General features: G+C 36.7%; 1 protein-coding gene across 1 annotated transcript in view; it reads right to left on the bottom strand.

The window, feature by feature from the left end:
• Window positions 1-2245: 2245 nt before the first annotated feature.
• Window positions 2246-17129, bottom strand: part of KDM5A (lysine demethylase 5A) — a 95884-nt gene continuing 81000 nt past the window's right edge. Inside the window, exons 26-28 of the mRNA XM_002914106.4 lie at window positions 16148-16368; window positions 13406-13816; window positions 2246-6969 (exon numbers count right to left, since the gene is read on the bottom strand). Of these exons, the coding sequence (XP_002914152.1) occupies window positions 6763-6969; window positions 13406-13816; window positions 16148-16368 (839 nt within the window). The 3' untranslated portion in view covers window positions 2246-6762. The remainder of the gene's footprint in view (window positions 6970-13405; window positions 13817-16147; window positions 16369-17129) is intronic.

Below are 17129 nucleotides of genomic sequence, written 5' to 3'. Positions count from 1 at the left end.
TGTGCTTGAACTGTTGTTCTGGGTTCCAAAGAGTATGAGTGACAATCCATTTAGTGTCTCAACAAAGCTTAGCCTCCAACTTGAGAGGATGGCAAGGTCAGGCCACAAAGAAGACTAAAATAGACTACTAAGACTGAAGACCAGTGAGTGACCTACTGGTTTCAGCACAGTGCAGCCTAGTATGGAGAGGGAAGGGACCTTCGTTTTGTGTGGTGGGGAAATATTTCTAAGGCCAAATACCAATTCAGGAGGAGGTGGTGGCATAGTTAGGTCTGTCGAAATGTGTCTGATACTATTACCTTACCTCCACAGAGCTGGGCACTGGGTAGAGTGGTGAGATGAGTCTTGGGGTATATAAAAGCGCTCGATGAACTGCAAAATTCAGACCCAAGTGGAGATTACGGGTAAGCTCTAATATGTAAGTGACTAATATTTGTATTTTCTTTTTTTTTTAAAGATTTTATTTATTTATTTATTTGACAGAGAGAGAGAGACAGCCAGCGAGAGAGGGAACACAAGCAAGGGGAGTGGGAGAGGAAGAAGCAGGCTCCCAGCGGAGGAGCCTGATGTGGGGCTCGATCCCAGAATGCCGGGATCACGCCCTGAGCCAAAGGCAGATGCTTAACGACTGCGCTACCCAGGCGCCCCTAATATTTATATTTTCTAAAAATACAATATTCACAGTAATTTGTATATTCCCTGACAGAAGCACTGAATAGATCATTAAATAGGGATTTGGACTACATGTCCCAAATCCCTCTACTATCTTCCTCTCAAAATTCTACAAAAGTTCTAGTAGAAAACATCCTTAAAAATCATCTGTCTCACCCTCTCTCAGGGGGAGGGGCTGTAACTTAAATGTCTTTCTATCCACACAAACTAACCCACACATGTAGAAAACTTAGTCTCAAAAAAATATAAGGTCATACACAGAGCTAAAACCCATTATTTATTTGATTCCTAAATCTATGTTATGTAATCCTAAAGTCCTCATCTTTTTGAAGTTTTTGTTCATTTGTTTTTGTTAACTATAAACAATTCTGGCTTCATCCCAATATTCTGGAGAACTCATCAGGGTTCCTTCATACAAGGTTTACCAGCTGGATCCAATAAGCCATTTTCTATACTTCATGTGGTGCCTTCTTTCCCATTAATAAAATATTCAACCTAGCTCCAAAGACAAGGTTAGGGAAAATCTTTGGTAAAGAAATTTCATGGAACTTTACTAGATGGAAATGTGAATTAAATCTTTCATACTAAAAGTAGTGTAGAAATATACTTTAAGGAACAAGTAGGTTTTTTAAAAAGAATAAAGAAATTCCAAAATCATTCTAAGTTTATTCATGTAATATAGTATTTTTCTGTGTTCTTTTCTGTCTTCTCTCCTTGTATCATGTGTTGACTTCCCAATTAATGGCTAATGGCCAGGATTCTGGATCTTCAATTATTCATATCAACCACAATGCCAAAGCCCCCTGAAATATTTGCTAAACTGGGAGGATGCCACATAATTTTTAAACAAAATTTATCACTGTATGGAATTTCAGTAGTCTTTTTTTGTTGGTAAGAAAAATATTTTCCAATTCAAGAGATAATCAGATTTTCTCCCTCCTCTTCCCACCAATTTTCCTCACCAACACACACACACACACACACACACACACACACACACAGTCACATATTTCTTATTTGAGGCCAATTTCACTGAAAGCAGAAACTTAACATTTTCAGCAATGCCTGCATGACCTGGTAATGCTGGCAATGAGTAAAAAATGCTATCTCTGGGGGCGCCTGGGTAGCGCAGTCTTTAAGTGTCTGCCTTCGGCTCAGGGCGTGATCCCGGCATTATGGGATCGAGCCCCACATCGGGCTCCTCTGCTGGGAGCCTGCTTCTTCCTCTCCCCACTCCCCCTGCTTGTGTTCCCTCTCTCGCTGGCTGTCTCTCTGTCAAATAAATAAATAAAATCTTTAAAAAAATGCTATCTCTGAAGTAAGTTGCAGTTTGAACTAGTTTAGAGCATTAGGAGGCCAAAATAAAGTATTTCCTCGTTTTCCCTGCTATTACTGGTTTGCTGCAAGGAACAAATTGCTCAAGAATCAAAGGTGGGGAAACGTCTGTTGGTCATCGCTGGATTCTTGATGAAAACAGAAGACAGGTGAAACCTTCGGGAATCACTTCTTCCACTTCACACTTTCTGAAAACACTATTCTCAGGAATAGGCTAAACATACCACTGATCAAATTATTTGAGGCCAGTATTTTATTTTATAGAGAGCAATTGCAATATTAGAAACTGCTTTGGCACAGGTTAAAAGTGATGCTCTCATATACTTGCCAGTTTCCCCAGGATCATCGATACTCATTACCAAAATTGACCTTGGTTACCATTTAGAGTTGCCACCAATGTAAATGACAGAGTGGGGGGAACCTGAGCACACACACAAAACTTTTTTTATTTTTCAGATGTAATGCAAATAACCATATCTAATATTCTTTCAGAAAACAAAAGAAATGGAAAACATGCTGAAAAAACAAGAAAATCAAGTTATACTTTTCATAAGGCACCACGAAAAACCCTGGTAAATTAGAGTCCATATTATATTTAAGTGTCTCACTAACAGGTAAATAAATATGTAAGAGAATAATCAAGAGAGGGTCTTGAGGTTTACAAAAGACATTCCTGTTTAGACATCTTGGAGTATTGCAAAGGTAAGAACAAAAGCAGGCTACATCTGACCCCGGCACCTCCTTTCCCAGTGCATGTCATTCGTTGCATAGTGGTGACTGGATATGATCCAGGCCAAGAGAAGACTGCAATTCCAAAATATATTCATATCCCATTCTTTCCTTCTCCTGTTGTGAATATCACTTGGCACATCCATATCCAAAGCAGTAATGATATGCATTAATTTAAAAGGGGGGGGGGCGGTTCAAAAGGTAAAAGACAAATCAGTTGCCTGCTTTTTAAAATTTATACTTAATAGACCTAACGCAAAAGCAACTTTCTACACACATATGAAGCTAGTTCCATATGTAAGCCTTTATTGGTTATATGTGGGACTTCAACAGCTTAATTCTTCCACAATTTACAATTTTAAAATCCTACTCCAAATTGTCACTTTCTCCTTTAAAAAGTAGAAAGTCCCACCATTTGAAAGAAAGCATTTCTCAATTTCTCCTTTCATCCTGCTATTTTTAAGTACTGGCTGATATTCACACAAATGTACTACAGAACTAAAATACTGACAAGCAGGGGATTTCTTTTACGTGCACTGAACTGCATCCAGAATCTTAAAATTAAGAAAAACAAATGAACTGACATTTTTTGGACACCAAAGACAAAAGCAGAGAAGAACAGAAGTGAAGCACAGGTAAAATTCTTACAGGTCTGCTAGCCTTTGCTCAGAATTTGATTATTAAATAAGTACATGGCAGGCAATCACAGATTTAATGCTTATCTTTTCAATTATTCAAAGTATGATATACAGTAATTTGTAATTTTATTGAGGCACAAATTTGAATCATGCAGTGCAAAGGTGGTTTGCAGCAACTCAGGAAGGGAACCTTAGCATCTAAATCTCAACATGGCTTCGTTACAATAATTATCAGTAAGTAAAATAAATATTTGTGGGAAGAAAATGTCCCCTCTTCTGCCAACAAGCAAGCAAACTACTAATGCTATAGCTGTAAACTTGGGGGTTTGCATAGTTCCAATGACCTACACCCTTTGAGAATATTAAAGACCTACATAGCATTTTTTCATTTTTGTTTCTATAACCTTCCCCAACATAGTTATAATGAAGGTAGTAAGAAATACCTTTGATAGAATTAACATAGAAGTTAAAATACCAATGGTGAAAAATTTGCAACTTTGGAGAGAAGGGTAAAGGAACATTTTAAATTGGGTCTTACTATGAAATGTTACAACACTGAAGAACAGAGTAAGTTGTAAGTAATTTCCTCTAACTGAAAACAATGTTTTATATTACATTAGGACACCAGCTGTCTTTAAATAGATTCATTAATTCCAAAATTAGAGACTTGTGTATGTTCATTTTTCTTCCTCTCGCTCTCCCTTTTTTAATTTTTTTAAACTAATTTCTCTTATCTGTTCTTCTCAGCCTTGGTCTAAATCTATGGTCAAGTTAAACCAAATCCTCTGTGACTTTCAAATAAATACAGAAAAGCTCACAGTATCAATTAAATGATATATTTACGTTTCAAAATACCAGAAGGTAAACAGGGACTACTCATGGTTGGAGACTGCCTTGCATCTCTCTCTCACGTCTCTAGCAGGTAAATACCATAGTAAGGACATCATTATTCCCTAAGCAGCCACCTATATCCATCCACCATACTCCAGGACGCAGAACACTTTAGCCACTTTCTCAGCATCTCCATACCTTTCCACTGATGGCTGAGTAAAGTTAACAGGTGACTAGGAAGAAAAATTAAATATTTTAAAATGTATTCCACCCAGGCAGCCATCACTTAAAATTGCATTAAATTTTTTACTCACAAGTATTTGAAGATCTTTACAGAGAAGATGAAAAGGCAAAAAAATATTGTGCTTTCTTTTATAACATCAACCAGATGAAATTTTTAAGTAATGTTTTTATATAGATTGGCAAAATGAAAACTTATGAAATTGGTTAACAGTTACCTTGCAACATCCACTGAAATCCTAAATTATATACACACTTAAGATGAGATCATGCACAGTGATGCTTAAGAACCTCTTAACAGGTCAAAACACTAGAAATGTTATATAATATTAAGGGAAGAATGACTAAAAATTAGGTAGTATGAACCATAGAGAATGCATTTACAGAAACTGGGTTTTACAGGAAAGCTTTTGCTTTTTGTAGTAAGATGCCTTTTGAGTTAAATCTCATACCCACTCAAACTGTAACTGGACAGTACATTTCACTTCTAGTTACTAGAAGACATTTCTTTAAAAGAGATTGGGGCCAAGAGGAAAAAGCTGTTCTCTAGGCCCATCCTGCTCCTCCCTTGTAAAAAGAAAACTGATGAATTAAGTCAAACCACAGATTTTTAACCAAAACAAAGGGACACAGGATAGTGAAGACCAAACACTACTTTTAGGGGTTTTTTGGTTGTTTTTTTGTTTTGTTTTGTCCTTTAAAAAAAAAAAATGAGTCCCCTTCTAATAAACGTTTCCATACGGCTTACCTAACATCTTAACAAGAACAGAGAACACAACAGGACGAAAGAGGACACAGCACCATAGTTTCAAACAGTCACATACAAAAAAACAAAACAGCCACCACAGAAATAGTAAGACCAAGTTTCCCAACAGATAGGGACAAGTTCCAACACACAAAGGAAATGTAATTATCTATTTGAACAAAAACAACATGGAAAATCTGGTCAGGCTAGGATGGAGAAGGAAGTGCTAACTCCTTGTACTACAAGGAAGGAATGGGGTTTCTTTATTAAAAAGCAAAAAAGAGAAAGCAAGCCCCCAAATGGATTTTTGATGCTGAAACTCTGTCATATGCTGCTGGTAACAGTAAATATATATATTTATATATTCATATATGTATATTAAAAAAGGAAAAATAATCTATTTATAGAACAGTCAGTAGTCAGAGACATTTAGAAAAAAGTAAAAACAAGTCCTTTTTTCTTTTTTTAAAAATGGATTTACTAAAACAACTTTATCACCCAGAGGTGCTACAACCCCACATTCTCTGATGAAGCCATGGTGTTATTCAACAGCATCTGCTGTGGGCCACAATCAGAAATTGCCAGTGTTGGAAACAGACATTGGGGTCTGGGCTGCAAGGCAAAAAGCTGTTATTTGCTGGTCTTGCTCATGGCCATGCCTGAAGCCTGGTGGTATCTGGTATACTTGTGAATGAAGGTTTCCCCGAAAAGCATGCATCACTGTGTCTCAATAAAATATTCTGACTTGTCTTCTCTTCTTTTGCAGGAGCCTGGATCCATGTACCTGCTTGTCTCTAAAATGCAGACCCAAGACAGCAAGACTTCTCAAAGCCAAAAAAAAAAAAAGGAAAAAAAAAAAAAAAGGCTCCTTGACTTGAAGTAAGAAAGGCTCTTCTTCCCAGAATCCAATCTAGTCAGACTTCTGAACTAGAGGACATACTCCTCTCCTTAGGAAGATAAGGTGATCTGCCTCTCACTTGGGGTTTTCTTCTTGGTACAAACACACACAAGTAGCTGGGATCTAGACTCTGGCTACTATCCCATGACTAACAGGCGTAACTTTGGCCCTGTTGCTCCCGTTGTTGTATCGGTAGGGCATTATATGCCAGGTAACAGTAGAAGGAGAGCAGTCTTCTCACTCCTCTCCGACTGTCCTAAGGAGAGCCAAGTCATCAGCACCTCCAGATGATGCTGCGCCCAGGTTGTACACCACTAACTAATATCAACTGGCCATAAGCCACATCCTACATGCCCTGCTAGCATACCAATGTATTAATGCCAACCAGCAATCTAGAGCTCAATCACATGTCTGGCCGTAAAGTAACAAACCATACTCAGAGGAGACATAAATTGAAATATTGGCTGCTATACCAAAGACACCCTCTGCATAGATGTGTTGAAGAGAATGTAGGTCACACAGTCCATGCAAAGAGGAAGTCAGCTAAGAGGACTCTCTCTCAAGGCCATTCGTCTTTGGAAGCAACACTCTGAGTGGATCTAAACCACTCTACTTGATGACTAGGTCTCAACGTGGTCCATTTCTCCCCATGTCCCACACTAACCCACCAACTGCTAACTGGTCTCCTTAAGATCCTCCATTGGTAGTTTGTAGCTCATTATGAAGGAAGGAGGTGGTGCTTGACCTGGGCTATCTGGCCCTTGCTTCTTTGCACAGTTTATACAGATGTAATCTTCATTTTCAGCCATTTCTGGAGATACACCCACACAAACTTGATGAAACCACTCATCACAGCCACCATCACATTGTACCCAGTCTACCTGTAGGAGACAAGATTGGGGAATGTTTAGGTTACATAAACATTAAACCTAGGAAAAAAAACAAACCAAAGAGCCTTCTTGGCTTAAATGATAGCAAATAACTGGGATGTTCAGAGCTAGACAATGACTTCTTACGGGGCTACTTTTTAAAGACAGAAATTGGGAAGTTAATATCCCCAAATTCTATTTTACCATAATATGTCCACAAAATTGGGCCTCTTAGGTACTCCATTACCTCATAACTATCCAGGGCTCCTTTTGAGGCAGAACATGTTTGAGAAAAACTTGACAAAAAAGGAACTTCTAATAGAGCAGCCAAGTAGTTTTAGCTAGTATTAACAATTTCTAGGCTCTAAGACAATGCAATAATCGATCAAAAAAGGAAGAGTACAACAATGTGAAGGCAATCCTGTGTATTAGCTTTATTTCAAAGAGATAAGCCAAAGTACTAAGAGCATTAAATACCTTTTTAGAAAAGCAGTCACATAGGCCACTTTTAAAACTAATATTTTTTATTCTTCTCTTCTTCCGTTACAAATACAACTCCCTATAAAAAGTTAGCAAATATCAGAGGTCAAATCTTACAAATTAACCAATTAAAACAGTCAAAGTCACAGGTCAATAGATCACTCTGGGGTTTCAAATTGAAGTCTGTATAACTGACAGGTCAGTGGCAGATACTAGGCAAACTTTGACCCTCCAGAGAACACTGTGATTATAGGAGGCTAGAAAGTGACCGTAGTTTGGTGACTTTAAGCCTTGCTTGGGCCTAGAGTTAACAATAAGGTGGTTTGGGGCTTTTGTATTTGCAGGGTGACTGTGGTAGTTTTTATAGCTGATGCCATGGCAGACGAGACCCTTAAGATTAAAAGAGCTACTCTTCCTCTCCCCAGTACAAAGTGGATCATCTCACTGGCAACTTACAAAGCCATTTACAACACTGACTCTGCCAGTTTTCAGAGCCAAGAGCCATGAAAGGATCAAATAGGTACCTCAGTGCAGATTAGGAGAAAGAACAGAGGAAGGAGCTTTTGGCTAGGTAAATGAGTTTCAGGGAAAGGGAGCAGTTTCCAAAATTAGTTTCCAAGTACTATAGGAATTATCAAAATGGTGATACTCATGTTAGCGGTTTTATGGCTGTGATACAGTGTGGGAAAAATCATTTGTCAAAATCACCTTTCTGCTCCCACTGCTCCTATTCTAGAGTTCTAGAACTGAAGAGATAATGTTGTGCTAAATGAAGACTACTGAATTCAGTCACAAGTTCTAAGTTCTGATATGTATAATTTGAGGCCAATAATTTAATCTCATTAAGGCTCAATTTCTTCATCTGTAAAACGGAGATAACATCTTGCTTACAGGATTATTTAGAGGAACTAATGAAATAATGTATGGCAAAACAGCTAGTTCACTGCCTAGGATACTGGAGGCATTTTTTAAGATCAGTTTCATGGCTCTACTCATTATCCTATCTTACACAAAAATCATTTTGCACCTTGAAACAATGGCCTGCAGCAGTGTTTCTCAAAATGTGTAAACCACTTACACAGAATTACCTGTTGTGTTTGTTAAAAGTGTAGCTAAGACCCATCCCAAACCTACAGCCTCAGAATATCTTGGGGGTATACAAACCAGAAGCCTACATTTTCAGTGAGATTCTAGGCAATTCTTATATATTCTAAATTTGATCATCCCTGACACTCTGTGATACTGCTTGCTAGTAAATTCAGAGCAATTTAACAATTTGTTCCTATAAACAAATTCTGTTTTTGTTCTGTAATTGTTTATGTAATATTTAGCTCCTGCGCTCTGTGTAGTAAAGAATATTGATCAAAATGTTCCTATTGCAGCAAACTAGTACATGAAAGACAGAAAGGGGAGATAAATGACTTCTGGGCAACAAACTAAAAATACAGGTACCGCAGCTATGAAGATTTACAAAGTGCCAATCTGATGGTAAGCGCTTTGGCTATTTAGAGCTGGTGAAGAGAACTGGGAAGATGATCTCTTTGAGCTGCCCAAATTTGAGATATTACCCTCTTTATGATGCCACCCTGAACCAAGAGACAATTCTACTCCTACCTCCAACCCTCTTAATCCAGCCCAGTCCTCAATCATGCTAATCCACAGGTTAAGAAAGTTCCTAATTTATCAGTATTTGCTGCCCAGAAAAGTAGTTTCATGTTTCTTAAAATCTAATTTTGCACTACACTCACTGGCCTCCAGGTTACCTCAAATTACATCAATTAATCTCTCTCAAGTAAGGAAGACATGTTCTCTTTTGTGATTTTGGCTAGAGGTCCATTCCTAGGCCTAGCTCTCCCACCATTCCAAAAAAGTATAAACTTCTTTTGAGAGAGTCATCAGTATCCAGATTCTATCCCAGCCTACAGATTATATAACAATTCACCCCAATAATCTAGCAGGGGAAAAAAAACAGTCCTTTCCTTACTAGTATCTTTTTATCACACTTACGTACTAACAATCCAACTCACTGCTACTTTTGCTTGAAAAGGCCCACGGATCATAAAGCAAACTAACGCTTGGAATGTCAACTGAAACCACTGATGATTCTGACAAAGGGGCAACAGACTATATTAGTGCCTGAAGACCGAGAACACAGAATGTGGTTAACTGCATATTAAGTTCTAACAGTCACTCCCCCTTTCATTATTTTCAAGAGATCTACTTATCAAATCACAAAAATAATTATTAAAAAACCTCACAGGTATGAGCTGTTCAAATATCAATGGATAAGAGATTCAGAAGTATAGTACAAATAAGTTACCAATTAGATTTGGGGAAACTTTGAAAGAGAAATGTGTTAAATACAAGAAATAATGTTAATTTGGTATTTCATGTTTTGCTATATGGTTTCATATTTACACTTAAAAATATCTGGCATAGTTCATCTTGTTCCCTTCACAGAGCATTATTACTGCACTAGGGAAAAAAGAAAGCCTGGAGATTTAGTGATATTCTTAGCTTAGTGCCCCACTGAACTTTTGTTATTTTGGCATTCAATCTCTACTGCACCAAGGTTCCTTGCAAAAACAGATATGAAAAATTAAAACAATTTACTCAATGAAGTACAATATAACAATGTTCAGAATCCTTATGTGTATTTTTTTTGATGCTCTCAACATTAAGTGACCAACCTTCCTAGCCAGTCCAAGATTGATATTTCCCAAGACACAGGAATTTCAGTGCTAAAATTAGGAAAGTCCAGGCAAATTGGAACAGTTGGTTAGCCTATCTCCACATCACCGTAATTTGTGTGTGTGTGTTACACACTCATTCAACCTTTGATTATCTGTGCTTTTAAAAAGCGATATGAACTAATAATGCAAATACTGTGGCCAAGACATCACCATGAAAATCTTTTAAAATCAGAATGACTAACAATAGAAGTGAGAGGCATTGGTTTATAAACTTAATCTCTATTTACCATCCCAAACTTCTTATGTAAATAGTAATGGGTAAGGAAAAGGCCCACAGGAAGAGGGTAAAGAAAAGGTGGGAAAAAATCTATTTTCCTAAATAAGATGATTAGGTATTTATTCTAATACAGAAAAAAATTTTACTTACATGTTAAGCTTGAAAGAATTTGCTCCTTCAAGTTAACTTGTTTTACTCTTGGTAACAGTAAGATTGATTGAAAGGGGCAGACCTCAGGGAGAAAAAGATTCTGAACCTTAAAACTCATTTTTTTGAAAATAGTTATTATCTTTTCTTCACTATTGTTTTTTAAATTAATTTCACCTTGAAGTTAATTTGATAACGAAGGAAGAGACAGTTTTGTTTTGTTTTTTTTAAACCCTTTACGACACTATTCTGATAATATTTTTCTTTTCTCTTTCTAAAATATCTTGAAACTGAGCCTCGGTATGTTTAGGTAGCCCTGAAAAGTTTTCTCAATCTGCATGTTTTGGGGGAAAAGTAACAGTAATTACCGGTTAGAAAAATGGTAAATGTATATTTACCTAAATATGAATGAACCCTAGAAGTTATTTTTTGCTGCATGAGCAAAAAATATTATATTTAAATATGATAAAGTCTATATTTAAAGAACATAAACTTCTCTAAAAACATTTTTTTATCATCATTTTGTTCTGAAGATGTGTCTCATGCATCAATTGGTTTTCTTAGAGAAATACTAAACTTCAAATTGAAAGTTGTAAAATCCTTTTACAAAAGCAGTTAAAGAAATATACCTTTTATTTAGTAAAATTAGTGCTGAGAACAAACTTGGAGAACCATTAAATATTGTGAAACAGCAATGATGGGCAAAATGTTTACAATTTGGAATAATTTGTTTAAAATTAAACACATCACAGAAATACAACATTTACTAAGTTTCTTTTATGTAGGATGATGACAGATTAAGGCATACCTTACTCACTTTTGTATGTGTTTTAACAGTTTGAAACATTTTCTCTGAATGTTCAGCTAAGTCTCCCTTTGTTCTATTAAAACAACTTTGCAAGTTTTAAAAAAATACCTTTAATGTTAGGAGCAAGTCTTAGGGCTCACTTAAAAATAACCATCACATTTTAACACTGAATTTTGTTAGCAAGTGCTTCCATATAGACTATCTCCTCTTATTCTCATAACCCCAGAGTATGCAGGGCATGTGTTAATTTAACAATTTTATAGCAGATGAGAAAAAAAAACTGCCTGTAGTGTTTATATGCTACAGGAAGATAACAGATGACCTGACCGATATTTAAAATGCTGAGTAGAGGAGAGGGGAAAGATTACTAAGTGAAAAGGTGAAAAAAAGAAAAAGCAAAAGGTTCATGATGGATATATACATTGTAGAAAGGATGATAGGAAAGGCTGAAAAAAGAAATACCACTTCTTGCTGCCAGTCTGAAACCACCATAAAATCAGTTAAAAGAGAAACAAAGGGAGAAAGTTTTGCCAACACTAAGTTGCCAATATTTCAGTACCCAAAGAGAAACAGTTAACCTTTCATCAGCCTCTTTAATGAACAAATTCTGATGAGAATAAATTCAAAATGAAAGAAACACACACACACACACACACACACACATAATGTAGCTACTAAAATACTTTAAAATGTTTATAAAATAGAAACATAGTTATGTAATCAATAAAGATACAAAAGTGAGTAGATAGTATGGCATGATATAAAATCAACTATATGGAAAAAGGACTAGAAGGAAACACACTAAAATACATATAGGTATTATCCTTGGAAGGTTAGACTATGGGGATACGTGTCTTACCAAAATATATTCATTTTCCAAAAATGAGTGGAAAACATTAAATAAGTATAATTTAAATATAAGTGTTGTTTAGTTTTGGAATGTGTTTTTGTACTTACATCTTAATTATCGGTGGGGTGGGGATATTAGTGGAGAAAACCTAGACTGGGAGCCAGGAAACCATGGTTTTACTTTTGGCTTTGCACTACTTAGCACTGTGACTTTGGTCACATCATTTATCTTCACTAAGTCCTGGTTTCATCATTTGTAAAATGAAGAGCCTGGACAAGGTGACCTCTTCAAGCTCTAACAAGTATTTGACTGAGGAGGGAAGAAAGGGAATAATGATGCAGTTATATTTATTCTGTTCATATATTCAAATTGAGGAGGTATTAAAATTTTAAATATCAAGTGGTATAGTGAGCATAATAAAATTAAAACTATGAATTTACTAATAATCTTGATGGGAACCATGACAGATGTCTCCAGTCACTGAATGAACTGGGATTTTTCATAAAGTCTATCCATCTGTTTCAGAAGTTCATAACATCAGTATTATCTAAAAAATGGCCATCATTTAATTACTATACCTAAAGTTAGGGCTGAAACTTTTAAAATAATATCTTTAAAGGTCTTAATTATTTTTTGTAAGTTATTTGAAAAAAATCTTATTCCATTTAGAAGAGTGCACATAGGCCTGAGTGTGGGCAAGACACAGACAAAAAGGGAAGATTTAACCCCTTAGTTTTAGGTCTTTAGAACAAAAATCATAATGCAATTTGCCAGAGCTCTTAAAATACTGGCTCAGAACATTTTGAAGCCACTGTGACTAACTGACAAGGTATTTAGTTCTCTGAGTCACCCTACAAAGAAGGCAAAAGGACTAAAAAGAATTACACTGAAGCCAGCTATGTCAACCGCACGTGAAATGCATGGCTACCCAGGGTTATCACATAGCTTCTCTCTGCTCTGGTCTCATTACGTTCACCAAGTATGTGATTTTTAAAGCACAACATTTCTTCCATTAAGCACACTGAATTAAGAGCCTCATAATTCAAAACAGTTTATAGAAACTGCAGAAAACATATTCTGCTGGGAGCCCAAATGCTGCAATCAAAAACAGATTCTCATTACATCAGGCTTCTGTCTCGAGACTTCTGCTCCTTGGCCTCTCTCACATGGGGGTGTATACAGTTAGAGCTCACCTTGTCCTTGCAGGGCCGCTGGCAGTTCTGTGCTGCACACACAGCATTTTCGTCATCGGACTCCTCTGCTCCGGACCAGTCATACTTTGAGGGGATGTCCAGCACCTTTTTCTCTCTCTTCTTTTCAGTAGTCTCTTTCACAAGGTCAACTTTGGCTGCAGCAGCCTTCTCTTTCTTTTTCTTTCTCTCTTCTTCTTTTGCCAGTTTCTTGGCCAGTTTATTCAGCTCCTTTGATTTTTCTGCACTTAGTTTTAATTTCTTCTTTTTAGGTTTATCCATTTTTTTTAACTCCTTGGACTTCTGTTTTCCTTCTCCAAAAAGCTGTTCTACTTTTTCTAGCTTCCGTTTCCGTTTCTTCTCTGAAGAGTCTTTTCCTTTTATTTTTAATGGTTTCTCTTCCATGCTGTCATCCTTCAACAATACAAAATTAGAATTTTAAAGCAAGACATTTAAGAAAGGTTTTATTCTCTTGTGGGAGGTACCCTGAATAGACAATGTCATAGAAACAGAAAGGAGAACAGAGTTTACCGGGGGCTCAGGGAAGGAGAAAATGGGACTCATTGTTAAATGGGTGCAGAGGTGCTGTTTGGGATGATTCAAAAGTTCTAGAAATGGACAGTGGCAATAGTTGTGTAACACTGTAAATGCCATTAATACAAGCGAATTGTATACTTAAAATGGATTAAAATGGTAAATTCTATGTTGGGTACATTATACCGCAATAAATGTTCTAAAGATATTTAAAAGACATTTTAAGAAAGCAAATATAGGGGCGCCTGGGTGGCACAGCGGTTAAGCGTCTGCCTTCGGCTCAGGGCGTGATCCCGCGTTATGGGTTCGAGCCCCACATTAGGCTCCTCTGCTATGAGCCTGCTTCTTCCTCTCCCACTCCCCCTGCTTGTGTTCCCTCTCGCTTGCTGTCTCTATCTCTGTCAAATAAATGAATAAAATCTTTAAAAAAAAAAAAAAGCAAATATAATATTCAATGAAAACAAAAAATAACAGCAAGCCTGTAGAAAACATCTGACTTTAGGTTACTAAGGAAAAAAGATCATTGTCAGCATATATTAATATAGTGTGTAGCACTTCTAATTGAGATAAAACATACATATAAAGCTAAAAGTACTAAATATACATGGAATTATGTAATAACATTTTTGGTCTTCATTTACCACTACTACAGTTCTTTATTAACTCACAATTAATAAATTCCCGATGGCTAAGAAGTTATTAAAATTGTTGGCAAAACAAAAAATTGTATCCATGATCTCATTACAAAAGACATGCAGTGACTTTGGCATGAGCTAGAGAATAGTTGATGTGGCAAAAAAAACCCTTATTTTTCAATTTTCTAATGTTGTTCCAATTTCTACTACATGACAATGTAATAAACATTAAAAAATTTTTTTAATTTTTAAAAAGACTTTATTTATTTATTTATTTATTTGAGAGGGGGAGAGAGAGAGGGAGTGCATGCAAATGGGGGGAGGGGCAGAGGAAGAGAATCCCAAGCAGACTCCCTGCTGAGCACAGAACCCAGCACGATGCTCATCCCACAACCCTGAGATCACAACCTGAGCTGAAAACAACAGTCGGGCCACTTAACTGACTGAGCCCCCCAGGTGACCCAGCATTAAAAATTTTTAAAGGTAAAAAGTATGTCTAGCAACAGAAAGAACAAGGAGGAGGTAGAGAAAGAAATACTGAAAAACATAAGCTTGATAATTACTTAAGAAATACCACTTGAGAATTCATTTTGTGACATATTTGAGACTAAAAAATCTTTGACAGGAACCTAAGAAACTGCAGAACGCAGAACGCTGCACTGTAAACATCTTAGTCTATCACATCTCAAACTATATATTTACCCTCTCAATAGTTTGTGTTTGCTTATGTGTAAAATAAAGATCAGATGAGATAATGGATGTGAAGAAAACCCTCTGTATTTTGGAAAACACTATCTAAATCGGTCTACCCTTGATCTGATTTCAAACCAAAAGCTAACTGTCATCAGCCAAGTGTCTCTGTATCAACTGTCAGTGACACTGTATCACTCCACGACGTCAAAGTAAGTGATGAAAGAGTAATGAAGAGAATACTAGGAGTCAAATGCCAGAGTTGGAATCCAGGTCTCACTGTTTTTACTAAATGTGTGACCTAGGCAAGTTTCCACCTCTCTGACGCTTAATTTCCTCATATGTAGAAATAGGTCTATCCTTTCCTCTCTCCCACATTCAGGATTATTTATGCTGAGGATCGAATGAAATCATGGATATAAAAATACACTGTATAAACTACAAACTGCTATTTAAGTATTAACACATGAACACATAGACTCTCCCACCCCAATCTGCTTTCTACTTAACCCTTCCCTCTTGTCCCCCCACCCTTTTAATCCTTCCTTTGCTTCTTTTTTTTAACCACTGTATTTTATTCTGCCTTCTCTTTTGGGCCTTTCAACAGTGGAAGTATGCGCGTTCTTTCCTTAGGAGAAAAACTGGGAGTTTTCAGTACCCTCCTTTCTTTTTTAGTAGAAATGGCGTTTGGTATTTTTCCCCAAAATACTACATAAAATCGCAAAAAGACCATAAAGCAGAACTACATTTGGCTTAACGGAAAAGGAGGGTAGCCACAGTACTACCCACTCAGCCATCTCAATCCTGGCATTTGTGGCACCTCCGAAGAACCAAGGCATCCTAGAAAATTTTAAAACCACTGTTTAAGTAAGCTTTAAATCCTTGCCTCCATGATATGCAGGAATCTGTCTTCAGAGGGTGGGTGTGTGGCCTGCAAAATCCGCCATATGTGCTGAGTCTCATCCAGAGATACTTCTAGGAGATCGCCAACCATCATAAGTTCTTCCAGCTGGGCTTTAGCTCCAGGTGACAACTCTAACACTGGTGGTTCCAAACTTCGGGGCACCAAAGGGCTCTTCCGAGGTTGTTTCCTTGGGGTGCTAGAACCTTTCCAATAAAATATAAGACAAAACAAAAAAAAATGAAAACTATGGAAAAAATGTAATGTTTCCAAAGTAAATATTTAAGGGAATGGTCCCTCCTCCTCCAATACTTTAGGTATCTGAATTCATTGTATCCACTTGAAAGTGAAAACGAAATCTTCAAAAAATATAAAACAAAAAGATCTAGAATTCTAATGCCCATTCTAAAAAACTGGTTAAGGGTAAAAAACTGGTTCCTTATTGATTATTTATTCTGACTGAACAGGGGAAGAAGAATGGGAAAGAATCTCTTAATCCATTCTCTATTTCAGAGGGGACCAAAAGATTAAGCACATGAGCTGCCCTATAAAAGTAAGTTGCTATCCTCCTAATAAACCAACAGTAACATGCTACTCCATAAGATCCCAAATTTTACTATGAAAAGAGAAACACCCTTTACTTGCCAGACGTGTGACCTAAAGCAGTGTGATGTATTTTCATTGGGGGAAAGCAAAGTAGACACATGAGGGCAATTATCTACCAAAGAAAGGAAGGACTTTTCTAACACTTAAAATTTCCAAAACAAGAATAATATTCTCAAAAAGCAGCAAGTTCCTCGACAACTGGTAATGAACAAAGAGAGGCCTATCAGAGATTTTATATAAAGAAAGATGGGACTAGAGGGTCACTAAAGCTCTTCTTATTAGGATTCAATAATTCCATGTAAGTTTTTTTAGGTTACAACCTAGTAATATAAAATGCATATAAAGGCCTAGCTTTTCAAAA

This window comes from Ailuropoda melanoleuca, chromosome 16 (assembly GCF_002007445.2).
Source record: "Ailuropoda melanoleuca isolate Jingjing chromosome 16, ASM200744v2, whole genome shotgun sequence".
Lineage (NCBI taxonomy): Eukaryota > Metazoa > Chordata > Mammalia > Carnivora > Ursidae > Ailuropoda > Ailuropoda melanoleuca.
This window is presented reverse-complemented; position numbering and strand designations above follow the sequence as displayed.